We start from the raw sequence: 19033 nt of genomic DNA on the forward strand, positions 1-19033 counted from the left end.
AGGAGAAAGAGTTGCAGCATCTTCTGGCCAGCTATTTGTAACCCGGGGCAAGGGCATTATTTTTAGCTCAGCTTGGCCCTTTGAATGGGTGCTCAGCCTCATGCTGAATGAATACACAGTAGCTGGCTGTTTTGCCTGGGGTGGGTTCAGCATGGCAGTTCCCTGTCACAGCAGCTCAGCTCTGCTTGATGCCTCAAAGGGAAGAAGCAGCTCCTGTGACAACAGCCCTACCTTGTGTGATGCAATTGGCTGGCAGCTTTTTGCTGTCCAGAGGCACTGTGAGACAACTGGTGCTGCCCTTTCCTGCTTATTGTTCCTGTGCATTTCTAACAAGGGCTTTCTGAGGAAAGGTCTAGTTCAAAGACAAAAGGCAGTTTTCAAATTCAGTGGCATTCTTCCTCTGCAACCCCAAGCACTGCTCGTACTGGTGTTTGATATGGCGCAGGAGGAAGGTTGGGAGTCAATCCAAAAGCTCCCAGGGACAGAGGAAAATACTCAGTCATGTTCCAAAGGGAAAAGTCATGCTGTATTCAGCCCATTCATCCACTCCTCTCCAGTGCCAGTCTAACAGGCTTCCTGGAGCCTTTTCCCAGCATTGCTGTTCTGAACAGGCTGCTCAGAAGGGGACGAGAAACACACACCTCTGCTACTCCACTGCACTGCAGGAAACTCAGCCCTCTCTGAGTCACCATCCATGCTTACAAATGGTGTTGGCTCCCCCTCTTTCCAGACTCCAGCCATTAAGGGCTCTGCTCGGAAAGCGTTTTCTGTTCCAGGTGATGAAATCCAGCAGACAGCTCACAGCCCCATGACATATGCAGGTTTCTGAAGTGCTGCTTTCCCATTCAGTCTTGCTCCAGGCCTTTCTCCCATTGTGCAGAGAACATTGCTGCCCCTCCTGCAGCTCACACCTCAGGGAGTCAGAGGGCTCAAAGCTATTGAACAAAACCTTATTTTTAAGCACATATAAGCATCATTATGGTAACAGCTGTACAGCCTTTTAGAGGATTTGGATGCCCAAGCCCTAGCCATTTAATGATGATCAGGTGTCCAAATCTCCTACGTGTCTTTAAAAAATCTCAATCTTAATTCTTTCACAAGGGGTAAGTGTACATGAGATGCTACATAATGACAAGCTATGGCAATGTAGATCATCACCATGGTGACGTAGCATCGGCAGGCATGAACGGTGAAGCTGACACTACCGTGCAGTAGCAATGAGCTCATTACTATTGTACAGCAGGGTCAGAAACAACCTGTGTGCCACCAGGACTGCACAGCAATAGCTAAAGCAAGTACTAAATCAAAGCAAATTGAATGAACATGTAGACACGCCCAAGGAGGAACAGAACTCAAGTCTAACAGACAGTGCAAGGCAGCATGGCATGAATCAAGGACATGGTTAACACCTATTGGGTCCTCTAACACAGCCAAGGGATGAAAGCGGGTGCATGGAAAAAGTGGAGTCTCTATGGCCATTCTGTCCCTTGAATCCTTTGACACAGCCACCCAGGCAGTTAATACGCAGTAGGTAGTGTCTACTGAGAGAGCAAGTGCAAAGCCACCAACCTGGTGGCCTTTTACGATCAGATCACCAGATCATTAGATGCAGGGGTAGCAGTGGACGTAGTCTTCCTGGACTTCCGGAAGGCTTTTGACACTGTCTCTCACCCTGTTCTCCTTAACAAACTGCGGGGCTATGGTATAGACACCCACACAGTCAAATGGGTCGCCAACTGGCTGGAGGGCCAAACCCAGAGGGTGGTAGTGGATGGGTCCTTCTCAACCTGGAAGGACGTGGGCAGTGGGGTCCCCCAGGGCTCGGTCCTCAGGCCCGCACTGTTCAACATCTTCATCAGTGATTTGGACGAGGGGGTAGAAAGCACCCTGTTCAAATTTGCTGATGACACTAAGATGTGGGGGGATGTGGGCACACTGGAAGGATGCAACAGGCTACAATCAGACCTAGACAGGTTACAGGGGTGGGCGGACGAGAATAGGATGGGTTTCAACACAGACAAGTGCAAGGTGATGCACCTGGGGAGGAACAACTGGTACCATACCTACAGGTTAGGGAACTCCCCTCTTGTCAGCACAGAGGCGGAAAGGGATCTGGGGGTCATCATTGACTCCAAGATGAACATGGGCTGGCAGTGTGGAGAGGCAGTAAGGAAGGCCAACCGCACCTTGGCATGCATCCACAGATGCATCTCGAGCAGGTCCAAAGAGGTGATCCTCCCCCACTACGCGGCACTGGTCAGGCCGCAGCTGGAGTATTGCATCCAATTCTGGGCACCGCACTTCAAGAGGGATGTGGCCAGCATGGAGAGGGTCCAGAGGAGGGCCACTTGCATGAAATGGGGACAACAGGGCAGGCCCTGTGAGGAGGGGCTACGGGACCTGAACCTGTTCAGCCTCCAAAAGAGAAGGCTGAGGGGGGATCTTGTGGCCTGTTATAAACTAGTCAGGGGGGATCAGCAGGCATTGGGGGGAGTCACTGTTCCCCCGAGCACTCCCAGGAGTGGCCAGGAATAACGGTCACAAGCTGGCAGAGGGTAGGTTTAGGTTAGATATCAGGAAGCGCTACTTCACGGTCAGGGTGGCTAGGGGCTGGAACCAGCTTCCAAGAGAAGTGGTGCAGGCTCCTACCCTGGGGGGTTTTCAGAGGAGGTTAGATGAACATCTTGCTGGGGTCGTTTTGACCCCAGTATTATTTCCTGCCATGGCAGGGGGTCGGACTAGATGATCTGCTCAGGTCCCTTCCGACCCTACAAACTATGAAACTATGAAGCTGAATGGAACCAGCTCATTTGACATAGGCCACCAAACAGTTGGGAGTTGACATTTGCCAACCATTGCATACAGGTCTGATGGATAAGGCCAGCTTGGTGGGGAGAGGCTCTTCTCTTCCTCAGTCACGTACCTTACCTCACTTTCTTTAGTGCGTTAGGCTAAATGATAAAATCCCCTAATCCAAGCACAGCATCCTAAAGATGCTGCCTGTACAATGCTGGCTCTGCACCTATGAGATTTCATGCCATGCTCTAGTTCCTCATGATCACCCAATTTATCACTCTGGTAATAGATTAATAAATTCATAGATGCTAGGGTCGGAAGGGACTTCAACATATCATTGAGTCCGACCCCCTGCCTAGGCAGGAAAGAGAGTTGGGGTCAGATGACCCCAGCCAGATGCCTATCCAGCCTTCTCTTAAAGACCCCCAAATTACAGGAAAGCACCACCTCCCTTGGAAGCCCATTCCAAATTTTGGCCACTCTTACCATGAAGAAGTTTTTCCTGATATCTGGCCTAAATCTGCTTTCTGTCAGTTTGTGATCATTGGTCCTTGTTACCCCAAGAGGCACCCTGGTGAACAGAGCATCTCCGATCCCCTGCTACATCCCCCTAATGAATTTGTAGGCGGCCACAAGATCACCTCAAGGCCTTCTCTTGTGGAGGCTGAAGAGGTCCAGGTCCCTCAGTCTCTCCTCATAGGCCTTGTCCTGTAAGCCCCTAACCATACGAGTGGCCTTCCTCTGGGCTCTCTTGAGTCTATCAACATTTTTCTTGAAGTATGGCACCCAAAACTGGATGCAGTACTTCAACTGCGGTCTGACTAATGCCTCAGAGGGGAAGTATCACCTCCATTCTATCTGCATGACAATGTGCAGTTAGCTTTGCTGATGATTTCATCACACTGACGACTCATGCTCATCTTGGAGTCCACTATGACTCCGAGATCCCTTTCCGCTTCTGTGCTGCTGAGAGGGTCACTTCCCAGCCAGTAGCTGTGCTGGATATTTTTGCTCCCCAGGTGCAGCACTCTGTACTTGTCCTTGTACTGCATCCTATTGTGTACTGCCCACTTCTCTAACCTGTCCAGGTCTGCCTGCAATCATTCCCTACCCTCCGGAGTGTGCATTTCACCCCACAATTTAGTATCATCCACAAACTTGGACAGAGTACACTTCACACCCACATCCAAGTCACTGATGAAGATATTAAAGAGTACAGGTCCCAGGACCGAACCCTGAAGGACCCCACTACCTACATACTTCCAGGATGATACCAACCTGCCTACTACCACTCTCTGGGTGCGAATGCTAATCCAATTTTCCACCCACTGGACTGTGTAAACATCTATGTCACAGCCTCTTAACTTATTTATGAGAATAGGATGGGATACTGTGTTGAAGGCCTTGCTAAAGTCCAAGAAAACAACATCCACCCCTACTCCTACATCTAAACATTTTGTGACCCTGTCATAAAATAAAACCAGGTTTGTCAGGCATGATCTACCTGCTACAAAGCTATGCTGGTTTCCCTGCTGCATTGTATTTCCTGCTGGACTCCCACAAAAATGATCCTTCATGATCTTTTCAAAGACCTTTCCAAGGAGTGAGAGTGACTGGCCTATAATTACTTGGATCCTCCTTCCTCCCCTGCTTGAAAATAGGGCCCACATTGGCCTTTTTCCAGTCTTCTGGGACCTGACCCAAGCACCACAAGTGCTCAAACAGCCGTGCCAGTGGTTCTGCTATGACACTGGCCAACTCCTTCAGTACTCTCAGATGAAGCTCATCCGGTCCTGCTGACTTGAACACATCCAGTCCATCCAAGTGACTTTGCTCCAAGTCAGCATCGACAGTTGGTGGGCTGGCGTCCCTCTGATGCCCAACTAAGAACCCATTAGGAGACTTATCTTGAACCCTGTTCAGGAACACTGAGGCAAAAAACTCATTGAATAACTCAGCCTTGTTCCCCTCTCTGTCGCTAATTGTTCCTTCTTGTTCAGTAGGGGTCCTATGCTGCACTGTGCCTTCCTTTTACTCCCTACATACTTAAAAAAAGACTTTTTGTTGTCTTTAATGTGTGTGGCCAGCCTCAGCTCTGTAGTTGCTTTGGCTTTTCTAACTGCCAAACTGCAAGTGTGGGCGGAGTAGGTATACTCCTCCTTGGTAGCTTCCCCTTGCTTCCACCACCTATATGCCTTCTTTTTCACCCTTGGGCTCCCCTGGATTTCCCTTTTTAGCCAAGGAAGTTTTTTGGCTCTTTTCCCCCTTTTCCCTCGTATTGAGATACTTTCCCTCTGTGCCTGAAGGATGGCTTCCATTAGGAGTGACCACCCTTCCTGGACTCCCATCTCGCCATACTGCTATCCTGCAGAGTGGCATTGACTAGACTGCTAAGCACACTGAAGTTAGACTTTCTAAAGCCAAGCACTTCCACCCTACTAGTTATCTTACCCACCCTACGCCGTATGGTGAATTCGATTGATTGGTGGTCACTGTCCCCAAGGTGACCACAAATCTGCAGCTCCCCTACCAGGTCCTCCCCTGTAGCCAACACCAAGTCCAGTAAGGCATTCCCCCTCGTGGGACCGTATACCTCCTGCGTTAGGTGAACATCCTGCATGCAGGTTAAGAACCTACGTGAATGGTTGGGTTTGGCTGACTGCGCCTCCCAGCAGATGTCAGGGTAGTTTAGGTCCCCCATGACAACCACGTCCCTAGACTGTATGGCCTCTGAGAGCTGCCTCAAGAATTCCAAGTCTAGCTTTTCCTCTTGGTGGGGTGGCCTAGAGCAGACCCCCACCACCAAGTCCCTTTCCCCTCAAGCTCCTAACCCACAATGCCTCGACTTTCTCTTCCTCTGATCCCATTTCGATTAGGGCAGATGTATAATGTTCCTTTGCATAGAGAACAACCCCACCCCCTTTCCTCCCTACTCTGTCCCTTCTGTACAACTTGTAGCCCTCAGTGTGTACTGGCCAGTCATGAGTAGGGTCCCACCAGGTTTCTGTTAGCCCACGAAATTGATGTTATTATCTGCAGGCAGAAGTGCGAGTTCTTCCTGCTTGTTCCCCATGCTCCGAGCATTAGTACAGAGGCACTTGAGCCCTCTGAATGGTGCCTTTGGTACCCCCCCATTGTGATGCCCAAAGGGCCCCTTGGTACTTACCTCGGGTGTAATACTTCCCCTGGAAAAGACCAGCATGTACTACCATCATCCTCCATTACAGCCCAGGCAAGATGAAAGCTTCATTGTGCTTGGGACTCGATGAACACACAACAAATCCCTATCCCACTAGGTCAAACACATAAGACAAGCACAGGAAGAGAACGAAAGTAGAGAGCAGGAAAATGACTTACACTGATTCACTCAGCAGCTGAGAGGAAGACCTGGTGAGGGACAAAGGCTCCCAGCCCCAGGGCTTGCCCAGAAGGAAAACCTTCAGCCGCACAAGCACTGACTGTGACCCTGAGCAGTCTGTGGCCGGCGTGACCGACAGATGATGCACTGAGGCACAGACAGCACGTTGGGTGGAGGGACCTGTGCCAGGCCTGTGCTGAGGTCTATTCTGCCTACCTCATCTTCCAGACAAACTTCCTACAGCTGCGTTCTGTTCCAAGGGCAGTAATGGGAGTTGAGGGTGTAGATTTAAAGTAATTTAAGCCAAGTGTATGAAACATGTCCTCAGCACAGGATGGGAGCCATCAGGATACATAAATATTTCAACCATTTTGGTGTGTGGAAAGTGGGTGTTTCTTACTCAATTTCCAAGAGAGATGCAAGCTTGCAGACCCCCCAGCTCAGCCCTCACTATCTCAGAAGGGCCTGAGAACATGGAGAGCACATGCATCTTGTGTAACGCAAGGGAAGAGATTAAAGGTGCTGGGTTACCATGAGTGTCTATGTCTGCAAACTTCAAGGATGTCCGACACAGGAAGGAACCCAAGCATGAGAAAGGGGCAGCCAATGCCACAGGCGACATAATCCACCCAAACTTCTGTGCTGGACTGCAGGATTTGGGATGCCACAGTTTATTGCAGGTGGGAAGAATAAAGGCCTCTCTCATACACCTTGTGCCAGGCAAGCAAACCTCATGGTGCCTCTGCAATGCCCAAGTCAGAGACTTTCATACTGGCAGGTAATGAGTACTGTAGTGCCCAGGAAGCACACAAACATCAAAGGCACATGACCTAAGTGGATTTATTCTTACTCTCCATTGTGGGTAGATGCCACCAGTGGGACTTTGTTCCTGGTGGGGGAAGGACTCACCACACATACAATAAACTTGAGCCATGTAATAAAAATCCAAGAAACAGCCCTGCAAGGCCCTGACCACGTAAAGGGAGAACTCCAGTGAGGTTCAAAGGACCTTGCCAAATTAGACACACAACACAGGGAAGCAATGAAGTCACCTGCCCACAGAGTGTCCTGTAGGACAGAGCTCTCCTCAGCCAATAGCTCTGCTGGGTCTTTGGAGGCTGCCATTTTTGCAGAGCTAAAGAACGTGCCCTGGCAGGGAAGGGCAGCAGTGTGGAACGCCGAGAGTCACGGCAGTTCTAAGGGCGGCTGGTCGCAGCTTGCACGATGACGCTGCTGCCTCCCAGGTGATTGTGTCACCAGTGAACCCAACCTAAAGTCACCCTCTTGTACCCTGCCTTGCCAGGCACAGGACAAGTGCATTAGTCCTGCCCTGCCCCTCCCCCAGCCCAAAACAGCAGCTACTGGGATCTCCAGCCTGATTTCCACTGACTAGATTTTAAATGCTCTTCAAATCTTGGAGCAAGAACTAGAACCAGAGAATAAGCCCAATTCTGGGAGTTTTCCTCCAGAAGAATGCAGGGCAGATTTGCAACTTGTAGACTAACCAAAGTAAATATACAGACAAATGTGTGCACACGTACACCTACACTCAGATCTAGGATTTTAGAAAGCGGGGTGCAGATGGTGCAGTGCATCACCACATATACCACAATGCATATTCTTCTCAAGTTAACAAGAAACAAGAAGGCTTACTAATAAACAGGGATCCTGGTTTTCTGTGTTTAAAAATCCCAAATTCTCTGATTAAACCCCCCAAAATGCGCATGTGTCACACTTAACCTGAAATGCAACTATATATATATTCAGGTATCAGTTGAAGACAATAATTTATTGATATACTTGCAATTTTTAAGCAATTTGGAAGTCTACCAGTGCCTCAATCATTATAATAAAATAAATTGTAAATACCTATATATTTTGGCATTTGATTTTGGTTTATCATAGAAAATTAGAGCTCTTGCTGCCCCTTTCACTCACTAAGATGCAGGTGCAGTTGTGGCTATCTCCCCTGCTGCTTTGTGGCACTGAGCAATCCTGATATACCCAGCACCCCACACTCCCAAGTCACAGCCCCTACCCTGTCAGTGCCCCCCACCCCCAAACCACAGCCCCCCCATTCCTGTAGGTGCCCCTTAGTCCCAACCCATAGCCCTCCACCACCCAGGTGCCCCTCACTCCTGACCTACTGCCCCCCACCCCCAAGCCACAGCCCCCCAGTGTATGGAGCAAGGGGGTGCTTGGTCATAGGCACTATGTCAGCAGGGCATGGGGGGACACATGCCCGCCAGATTTGCATACCCACAGTGGGGCTATTTGGTTGCAGCCTGTCCGGACTAGCATGGGCAGGAGCCACTTCCATGGCCCAGCAGGCAGGACCCAGTGTGGGATGGTGGAGCAAGGCAGTGATACTCTCTGCCACCACTGCCACCAGGACCCCCATGCTGGCTACGCAATGAATTTCATCACCCTGCTCTGTCCTCCCAGGCCAGGCCCTACCTGCTGGGCCATGAAGGTGGCTTCTGCCCATGCCAGTCCAGCCAGGGTGTAGCCCCATGCCCTCTACGGGCACAGAAATCTCAGGGGAGCACATGCCCCCACACCCCCATTCCTCTGAAACATTGTCTATGCCCCCCTACCCCTCCAATGCATTGCTTATGCCTTCCCGCCACCCCACTTTTCTGCAGGGATTTACAGGAGCTGTTCTCCACCATACTGTCTGGCTGCATTGCTGCCTATGTGCATGTGTGAGCGTACATAGTGTCCCCTGCCTGCAACTGCCCTCCTCCCACTCCCCCCCAGCCCCAAGCAGCTCCTTGCAGGCCAGAACTCTGATCCTTTAAAGGAAAAAATCCACATTTTTCTGTGGCAAGTGGAAAACCTAGATCCCTGCTAATAACCTAGTGGCCTAGGGCTTTATGAGTTTAAGATTGGAGCAAAAGCAAATATAAATTTGCTGTATCATATATTATGTTTAGAAAAACACAACACCCAAACAAAAGAAAAAAAATCAAAGTGTGTGGTTTCATTAGTCCTGCAGTCATTAGAATTAAATGGACATCTCTTTTTCAGGTTCATAAAACAAAATCAAGCCTGCTTCTTGAGTATCTTGATAGTTCATAATCCAATGCTTCACTAAAAGTTATTTCCACACAAGGATTAATGTTTATAGCTAGAGTTACAGTCTGCAAGGGTGTGAAATAGGAGCTACATTTCCAAGAGCAGCTAAGAGATAACAGAATTGCAGAAGAAAGAATAGCTTAATAAGTGGAGGAACATCAAAAACACGAAAAGCAGAGAATGTCTTAACACCTGTGGGCTGAAGAATGCAAAAGGAATAGAGTATAATGAGCCATGAAGTCAACGGACTGCCTCACTGCTCCCTGAATAGAAATGTTCCTGCCACTGCCAGGTAGGTAGTTTTAAACTTTGGGTGGAGCAGGATTCAAAGCAGGGTGCCACTGCACTCCACCTGGACCCATCCCAGTGCACAAGATTTCATGAGCTGAAGCTCACTTTGTCAGATGCTGTGAAAGGGCATATAGAAAGCAGAGTATAAGGAGGAAAGAGAAATTAGAATACAAAAGGCAAAGGAGGGTTTTCCTTTACCCAGCACAAGCCCAAAGTCATAACCTGGGACAGAGGACAACAAATACCCTTGTTGTGCTCCAACAGGGCTGCCAAACACAATACACAAAAGGCACTTAAAACTTGCAAAGTTTATTATTAATTTGGATGTGCCATACACACGTGGCAGCTGAGGGGAGACCAGGCTCCAACTGCCCTTCACATTCCCAGCTTGGGATGCAGGTCTGATTAGGAGGACCCCAGGCAGGAGCTGCTGAGTGTTGTGCCAAACCCGCCCCCCAGCCCAGCAGTGCAGTAAGGCAAATGTTTGAAACTGTCATTTAAAAAAAGGGAAAAAAAAGGAAAGGCAAAGCCATTTGAACAGCTGCTCAACGGTACATAAAGTAGAAGAGAGAAGACCCCGTGTCCTTCACTGACTCTGGGAAAGTGGCCTGTGGTAGGGACAGGAAAGCTATGGACTCAGGTACTGGGCACTGAATGTGCTCAGTTGAAGTTTATAAAAAGGTTTCTTTTAATTACCAACCTTCCAGACTCCCCCTGGGAAGCAGGATTCTCGCCCTGGGAGTCAGCTAACCATTCTTATTGCTGATGTGCCAGTCCCAGAAAAAAACCTGCCTCAGCTGCTCACAGTGGCATCAGGTTTGCTGTGCAAGTAGCAGCAGCAAAATCTTATCTTGGTCCTTACAGCGAGCAAATCTGACTGAAGGGAGATGGGCTGGGGAGCAAAGAGATGCCATTTTTGCATAGTCATTTGTAATGCTGCTCTAGCAGAGGGGATAACACTTGGTGTAAATGTCTCTCATTGCTTAACTGCTGTGGACCGTTTGGAGCCTGAGCTCTCCAGAAAAAGCCAGAGGCTCCTTCCAGCTTCAGTTTGTACTTTTCAAGGGGAAAACTCTCCTGCTTCCTGGCCCTTCTGCCAAAACCCCTGGGGTTGAGCACAAATGCAACCTTGAAACACCAAACACATGGAGAGGATGAGGGGAGAGGGGAAAGAGCTTGAATTCATGGTCTGCACTTCACATGTAGCCACGCTCTGCACCTCCTGGGGGATGGTATTTCCACCCTGTGCCCCTTCTTCTGATGCACCCCACAATGCTGCTGTCCAACTTCCCAAAGAAAAGTCTCCAATTTTCCTTTAGAGTAAATGGAAACCACAACTCCCCCCTGCCCTCCCTCCTGCTGCTAGGTGTGATTTCAATTCACTGCCAGCCAGTGCCAATCCACAATTTTATGGGCCCCCCTGCAAGAAATAGTTTTGGGGTCCCCTGACATGGGGGTTGGGGGTGGGGGCAAGCAGTTGAAGAAGCCAGCGGCAGCAGCATGGGCAGCTAGGGGTGGGATAGCGAGTGGCCAGATGTGAATCTGCCAGCAGTGCCAGCGTGGGGGGCACGGTGAGGAGGCGGACGTGAAGCTGGGGATGGCAGCAGTGAGGGGGGAATGACAGAGGTGGGTGGCTGGACTCAGGGGGCCTCTTGGCTGCAGGGCCCCTTGCAGATGTAGGTTTCACAGGATAGGAGGGGCTGGCCCTGCTGCCAGCTCTTCCTGATGGACTGTGTTCTGACTTAGTGCCTTTGTGTACGCAACCCCCAATGGCTTGAGCTGTCACTCTCCCTCTGCCAGTGGGAAGCTGCTGGGTTTTTACCCAGGATCACTTATACATTTTGTGTGTGCTCTCCACTCTGCAAGAGCCCCTGTGTTATCCAGATCCAGAAATGGTGCAGAGTGGGAAAATGAATGTCCATATCAACCACAGTGGGGGCTTGATCACTACATCCCCAGAGCATGCTGTGTGCCAAGCAGGAGCGAGTGTGTAGCACAGCCATGGAGGAGCAGAAGAGTAGTCTAAGAGTTTTCCAGTGTTGTTTGTTTCTAGAAAGAAGTAAACATCTCCAATGGTTTTCCCCCAACATGATGAAGATAAATCAAATAGATTATGGCCTCAGCTCTCTCTGGGCCCAAGACGCAGCCCTGATTTCAGCCCAAGCACTGCTTTCAGTTCCTGCTAGCTTGTCCAGACATGATGGCTGGTGCAGTAGCAGAAATCACAGCTGAAGGAAGCAGGGAGATACTTCAGTAGAGGCCATGTGGCCTTAGCAGCAGGTTTTCAGCCAGCTCTTACAGTCTTTGCACAGAACTCACTGTCACAATTAATGAGCTGTGAATTTCAGCCCTTGCTTTCAACAGGTAACATCCTGACAATCAGACCTCTTTGAAAAAACCCTCCCCACCCCACCCCAGTCACCCCAAGCTTTGCGTGCTTCTTAATGGAGTCCATTTTCCAAGGAGTGCCAACCACAGTGATTATTTCAGAACCAGCATGGCCTCTGTCCCGTCTTTCCTTGTCAGGTAGAGTCCGTGAGTGAGGGAGTATTCTCGCCGGAGGAAGGCGTAGAAATAATCTGAGATGAGCAGGATCTGCAGAAGTGACATGCAGAACAAACAATCCATTAGCTGTACAGCCTGCCAGCCCAAGATGTCTTTCCCAGATCACCCCTCTGCTGTAGGGCAGTACTCCAACCTAACCTTTTGTAATGCAAAAACTGATAATCCCAATGAAATTCCTTCTTTAAATTCGGACAAACTGCTTCAGAATGATTACCTCTGCTTTAGAGAGACTGTTTCTGCAACAGACTCAAGCACTGGAACAAGAGAGAGACTGCAAGACTTGTTGTTTAATAAAAAGGAAAAAGGGCTGTGGAACTCTCACAACTACCAGGCAATGCACTGACAGGCAAGGGGAAGTGAAGACAGACTATGGGATGCTGCTGTAAGGCCAGTGGCTGAGCAGGAGACGGAACACAGGAGTCTCTGCATTAACTAAGAGATCATGCTCCCCCTGCAAATAAATATAATTCATATTGTGGCAAGGCCCCCCTCCCATTTGTACACACATCCAGGAAAGGTACTACTGTGTGTAAGAGCACAAAAGCCACCTCAAGCAGCACTCTGGTGGATAGGGCTGAAGCCCAGTAGTTCTGAAGGACTAGATTTTTACAGCTATCAACATGAGAAACTGCTTTTGTGGGACCCACATTTTGTAAGTGCCAACAAAGCCCACCCATCCTTGGTAACGCTGCTTGTTATGACCCACTTTCCATTTAAGCCCTTCAGATGAGCGTGTCCCAGGACAGCTATCTTCTCCACATGGTAACAAGAGTCATATCTACCCACTGACTAGAGCTGGGGACCTTTCAGTTCCACACACGGGTTGCACTAATGTCCCAACAACAAACCTTAGTGAGTGGCAACTGCAGAGCACTTGATAACCATTAATCAACTTATTCAGGGAATTCATTCTTATTCAGGGAATTGACACCTCACCAGCCATACCATGTTGTTGCTGAATAGAGTGAGGGAATGCAGTCATGGGTGGGGACTGCGAGTCCAGAAGGGAGTGGACTGTGAGCTAGACAGCCTGCAGATTACCTCTAGAGACTGTTGAATCTCTGTCACTGGAGGTTTTTATGTGCAGGGTAGACACACACACCTGGAATGGTTTCAACTTGGATGATCCTGCCTTAAGCAGTGGGTTGGAGTAAGCAACCTCTTCAGGCCCATTTTTCTATGATTCTAGGCTGAATGGGTGGAATGCGAGGGGCTGGTGGAGTGGGAAGGAGGCTGCAGAGAGCCGAGACAAGACTGGAAGAGAAGGAAGAAGAGAAGGACAAAGAAGGCTGGATGCACCCAGGAAACAGAAAAGTAGCAACCATAACTCAGCGTGGGTACAGTGCTGATAAGCAGGCAACCCCTTTGATCTGAGACCCTTACTAGCACCTCACTAGAATGGAAGGAAGTGGCAAGGGACTTAAAGCTCCCCCCATACCTCAAAGGAGGGATTTTATAAAAGTGAAAACTAAGGCATAGATGGCTAACATACCTTGCTTGAGAGTACAGTGAAAAGCTGTGTCAGAGGAGCGCTTCACAGACAGGATTCTGTCTCCACAACACAGCCTTCATTGTATGGACAAGTTCCTGGCTCCCGAGCCCATGCTCAACTCTAGCAGCGGTCAAGATCTCCATGGATGGCTGCAAATCACTTTCTACCTGGAGAATAATTTGGTTTCTCACTCCTATCATTTCTGTGTCCTTTCCCCAACTTCGCTCATCCCCCACCATGTTCTTTATTACTAACGAAACCTGCCACTTTGGAGCTCATCTCTGCCTAGAACAATGGAGAGCAGTGCAGATGATTATGTCAGTCCCAGTCAAGACTGGTTCCTTCAGGGGGAAGTTTCTGCACACCTTGCCTGGACATGCCTCTCCACTGTGGCAGAGAAACAGAGCAGGAGCTAATAGTCTCAAGTGAAAGAGACTAGGAGAGCCCTGCAAGACAGCAACAGCAGTCCTACAAGACATCTGTTGTTACAACAGGCTCAAGTTGCATTAGAAAATGTATCACCTTGCACAAAGGCTGACAACAGACAATCCCCCCGTTTCTGCACTGCATTACAGGAAGGCAATCCGGTAGCTGGTTGCAGCAATGTGAACCTTCTGCTAAACTTCACGTTAGATTGATAGCCATGGATATACTGAGATATAAGTCTCTACCTTACATACAGTGCATACACATCCTCCATTCAGGAGGCTCTTTCTAGAATGTTATTTTTTTCAGCATCAAGGTGAACATAATTCACTCTCATTGCCACTGCAAACACTGCAGGGAAACCTGCTGCATCAGAGCAGTTTACACTTCATCTGATCTGGTATCCCATTGCCAATATACCAGCCAAAGCAGGATGCTACAGCACTGTAACAGCTTAAATAACGCTCAGCCCTGAAAATGGTCTCAGAGGGAAAAGGTTCTTCCCCACCTGCATTTGATTATGCTCTGAGACATGGTCATTTTCAACTGGGTAAAGTCCAAACGGGGCAGTTGCAAGGGTTTATGTTTAGATGATTTCCCTGTCTTGTCACCTTGCTAATACCTGCAGGAGGGGAAAAGAAAGAACAATCATTCACAAGGTGTTTCTAGTCTCATTACCACTCTAGTGACTTGGCAGACAAGGCAGCACACTTGTCCAAGGGAGAGAGACGTGACAATTAGTTAACACACCCCAGAGTCACTAGGAATGACTCAGTTTTCCTCACATGCTAACCTGGTTATTTTGATGCTCAGCATTTCTGTACTCATGAGCCTGATCTTCTTTTGGGCATTGTGCAAACTAATAAAGCTGACAACAGTGCCGGGGGGAGTTAAGTCTTCCTCTCTTTTTAGAAATGGAGAAGAGAAGTGAAGTGAAGGCTGTACAACCAGTTAGTGGCAATTGCAGGACAAGTCACTTCAGCTCCACATCAGATTAGTTAATGTCATGATGAGACTGCAAGGTGACTCCACTTCTGAAGTGCTGCAAAATTCTCATATGGAAGCCATACAGCATCGTTCCCTCTAAGCTGTGCAGTGTGCGCAGCCACGCATGCCTGCATGGTCGCACAGCTTAGAGGGAACGCTGAAGGCATGACAAAAATGGAAAGCATTGTATAGAAACCTACACTGCCCTAGAATAGTAAACCTACTCCTCCTGCCCTAAAGCAGAGCTTTATATTTACTCTGTTGTGTTCAAAGGAGCGAGAGTGTGATATCATAAATGCAATGAGACAGCATCTCAGTGCTATATAGCCAAGAGTTCCTTGATATCATGTACACCTCTCAGCCTTCTAGCAAGTGTAACATGATGCACAATGCTGAAGTTCATCACCTCCCCACCTGCTGCTTTTGGTTCATATTAAATGCCAGGGCAGACTGACTAAGTGACTACATTGCCATACCAGTCCATTAACCAAAGCACCCCCTTTCCATACCTGCAGACTGATCAGTCCCAGTGAATCTCAACCCCCCAGTAGCAAATCAAGGCCCCTTTCAATAGTGCTCATTTTTCAAAGCCTGAATTTCTTGATTTCCATGCCTTGAAAATCCAAACCTAGGCACAGCAAGAAGCCATATTAATACATGGAACTGTTGTTGCAACTGGGTACTGTTTCAGTGTGTTGGTAGTGCTCATGCCACTGCCCTGGCTGCTGGGTCAGGAAAAGCCCCACGCCTCTGGCAATTCAAACAAAACAGTCACCCAAAAATCCACTGCCACCTTCCCTGCCTTCTTAATGGAGACGCTCCCCACAACTGCTTTAGGGCAGGAGGAGTAGGCAGTGATGCCCCAGCTGCAGCTGACCCGCTCTTGTTTTGAGGAGGGGCTGAACCAAAGAGAGACTGAACTATGCCAAATTAGTAACATTAAAGGTAAGCCAAGATTGGTCTCTGATAACAGACCTTTGGCTTTGTCTGTATCCAAGGCACTCCGAAAGCTACTAAACCTCACAACCCCCAGTGGAATGGGCGAGTGCCTTCCAACAAAGCATCGAAGGGCATGGGCACATGAGGTAAAGGAAGATGTGAGCTTACAGCTCAGACTAGGCCATGGTGACTACCAACACGCACATGCTTACCCTATCATAGGGGTGAAGCAGTTTGACCTTCAAATGGAAGGGGGATAAATTACCTTACGTTTACCACAGGTAACAGCATGCACACCGGCTGTGGATTAACTGACACACAAGGAGTTTGCTACTTAGCTTGCTCCTGTGCCCATGCCTCAAATCACAAAGAGGAAGCAATCTGAAGCAAATATTCACATTTATTTCAATAGGTAATTTTCAGCACACGTACAATGTATCTGAATCATTTGCTGCACTAATAAACACAGGCTCAAAACATGCATCTTCATTTGAGCCTGAAGGTTTTTGTTCAGCAGCTGTTTTAGTTCAGTGGTTCTCAAGCTTTTCAGGCTCAAGGCACCCCTTGTTAGAGTCAGGGCTCCTCTCAGAAAATGCCACCCCCTAGGTTTCACTCACTTGCTGACTACAAAAAAATACTAAAGCAATTTCTTCTGTAGCAAAGAACTCAGAAAGACCACAGCAGGTTAGAAGGTTTTTGACACAATGGATTCCTATTTGAAAACTCCAGGTTTAACCTGAGAATCATGTGTAGGTGCTTGCACACCTAGCAGTGCTAATACTGTGCGTTATTCTGAAAGTGATTCTTGACTGAGAATCACTACTCTAAATCCTTCCTGTTTAAAAGAAATACAAGTAAAGAAATACAAGTAAGTAGAGATTTTAGGATCCCTTATGATTCTGAGATGCATTCAGACAAGAGAGTGTCGATCATCCTGCACAGCTCAAACTAGACAGTGTCAGAGGCTGCTGTTCCTTGAGGTAAAGACATCAGTTTTTCCTGATTGTAGCCTCCAACTTGCTCCTGATTCAAGTTACAAATAAACTGATCTGTTATTGTGTTGCAAGTGCTGATATCTGTAAGTGTTAGCTAAAGTAGTTCAAGCCATACAGAATGCATCTGTGCACCTTAAATTAAAATACAACGGATCAAAGTACCGTGACACAAACATCAAAATAATCAAAGGGAAGTTTGCTGATCCAGTCTCTGTCATCTCACCCCTACTGACATAAAAGCCTTGTCCTGCAGCTTCTGGTGTCCTGCAGCATTCCTGAAATATCCCCTCTCCACCACCAACTACTGCATGCACTCTCCTTTCGTAACTTCCTCAAAATATGTCCCTTTCTCCCTTGTTTAATGTCTGATTTCTCTGCCTCTGCTCATTCTTTAAACTCTGAAAGGCTTTTCAGGATTTATATAAAAGAACCAACAGAACAAGTAATTGACTAAATGTATAATTAAATACAAAGTTACAAAAATACAAATTAAATGCAAGTGGGGATCCTCTTTTGTTAATAAACCCGCACTGGGAAGAGCCTGGGTATAAGACAGGTGAGGAGGTGCCTAAGGACAACAGTTTTCATAAGGATGTAGAAGTCTAAGACCCACTGGCTTTCCTGGAAGTTTGGATGCTCTGGAGATCACATTAAGTCTCTTCAGAACTTGTGAAAATGTTACCTCAGGTCTCCAAAGACCTGATTCTGCGCTGCTCGTGTCTATGGGACTTTCACTATTCACGTCAGTGGGTGCAGGATCAAACCCACAGCATATACAGACTGAAGGCCAGGTAGCCTTACCTTCTGCTTTAGCTCTTAAAAAAAATAGTAATCTTGGTTATGCATCTTACTGGGGACAATTCTGGACTGGACACCTGCTATATCTAAGCGCATGTGAAAACCATTCCGGATAACTACTGAGACACAAAAAACCAATGAACTCCACCAACCAAATGAGTAGGAAAGTAATTAGAGTGGCCTTGAATTCAAGGTCTGCTGTTTTGTTGGCTGGGAAATGTATGTGCTACGGTCACAAAAAAGATTTAAGGTTTAGCAGCCTACCAGAAGTCACACCTGGACAATTCACTTCCTGTATTTATTAATGGCATCCTTCATCTTGAAAAAAAATCCCCAATCATGCTGCAAACAGAAACTCATTTGGAGATTATCTCCAGAAGGAGCACTTAATTCACCAGCAAATCAGGGCCAAGATGCAGGGTGAAACATGAAAGCTGCTCGATAGCACACAGCCAAGTTATACAACCAGCTAGTAAGGAAAGAATGTGTTGATGAAGCTATATGGTAGTACAGTGAACATAATTGACAATAATTACCCTTACTTCCAGTGGAATGTGGTCAGGGCACATGTTACCAATTCCCTCGGGACCAAGGATTCCACAGGAATGATCACAAGTGGTCAGGCCCTCAACAGCATCTGTAACACCTATCCACATGCTGATGGATTAATTCTTTGCTTGCTCAGAAAGAAGAGCATTACCATGTGCCAGATCTGCAGCACTTATGTTTCCCAGAGAGGTCTCTCAGTCCAGTACTGATCTGTGCAGACCATTTAGAAAGGCTGAAGGGCAAAATGGTACTGCTGACTTAATTCAGAGCTCCTAAAGCCATTAGTAGTGAAGCCTGGAGAAAGTACACAAGAGTTGATGAATGATCCTATGCAGTTACCTGGATCCACTGAAGGGCTGGGCTTGGAATATGAATTCCAAATTATTTTCCTATGTGCAACAGCAAAATAACTCTCTAGATACCACATGCATGCACACATGCACAAAAGGATGGAGAAAGAGATCAAATGAGAGACTGTCTTGAAATGAGTAATTGTTTTTGTTTCACATTTTAACAGGTACTGTGCCGGGTATGTTTTGGAACTGTACGAATGGATCTGGACAAAAGGCAGTGGGGCCAGTGATCAGATTATAACATAGTATCTAATGACCAGCATGAACAATGACCATATTGGTGCCATATTTGCTGGTTTTGAATCAGACTAGGAAAACTTGGAGGGGGGTGGCTGGGAGGGGAGTTCCTAAGAACAGGAATGCAGAGGTCATAGTCAAGACTGCTTCACGTTCCCTCCAGCTAAGC

General features: G+C 47.8%; 1 protein-coding gene across 3 annotated transcripts in view; it reads right to left on the minus strand.

Annotated features, from left to right (window-relative positions):
• Positions 1–9813: 9813 nt before the first annotated feature.
• Positions 9814–19033, minus strand: part of PIGU (phosphatidylinositol glycan anchor biosynthesis class U) — a 47930-nt gene continuing 38710 nt past the window's right edge. For all 3 annotated transcript variants that reach the window (XM_090064754.1, XM_090064755.1, XM_090064756.1), the window contains one exon: positions 9814–12118. In XM_090064754.1, coding sequence (XP_089920880.1) covers positions 12005–12118 — 114 coding nt within the window. In that variant the 3' untranslated portion in view covers positions 9814–12004. The remainder of the gene's footprint in view (positions 12119–19033) is intronic.

This window comes from Crocodylus siamensis, chromosome 10 (genome assembly GCF_052110815.1).
Source record: "Crocodylus siamensis isolate JL-2025a chromosome 10, ASM5211081v1, whole genome shotgun sequence".
Classification (NCBI taxonomy): Eukaryota; Metazoa; Chordata; order Crocodylia; family Crocodylidae; genus Crocodylus; species Crocodylus siamensis.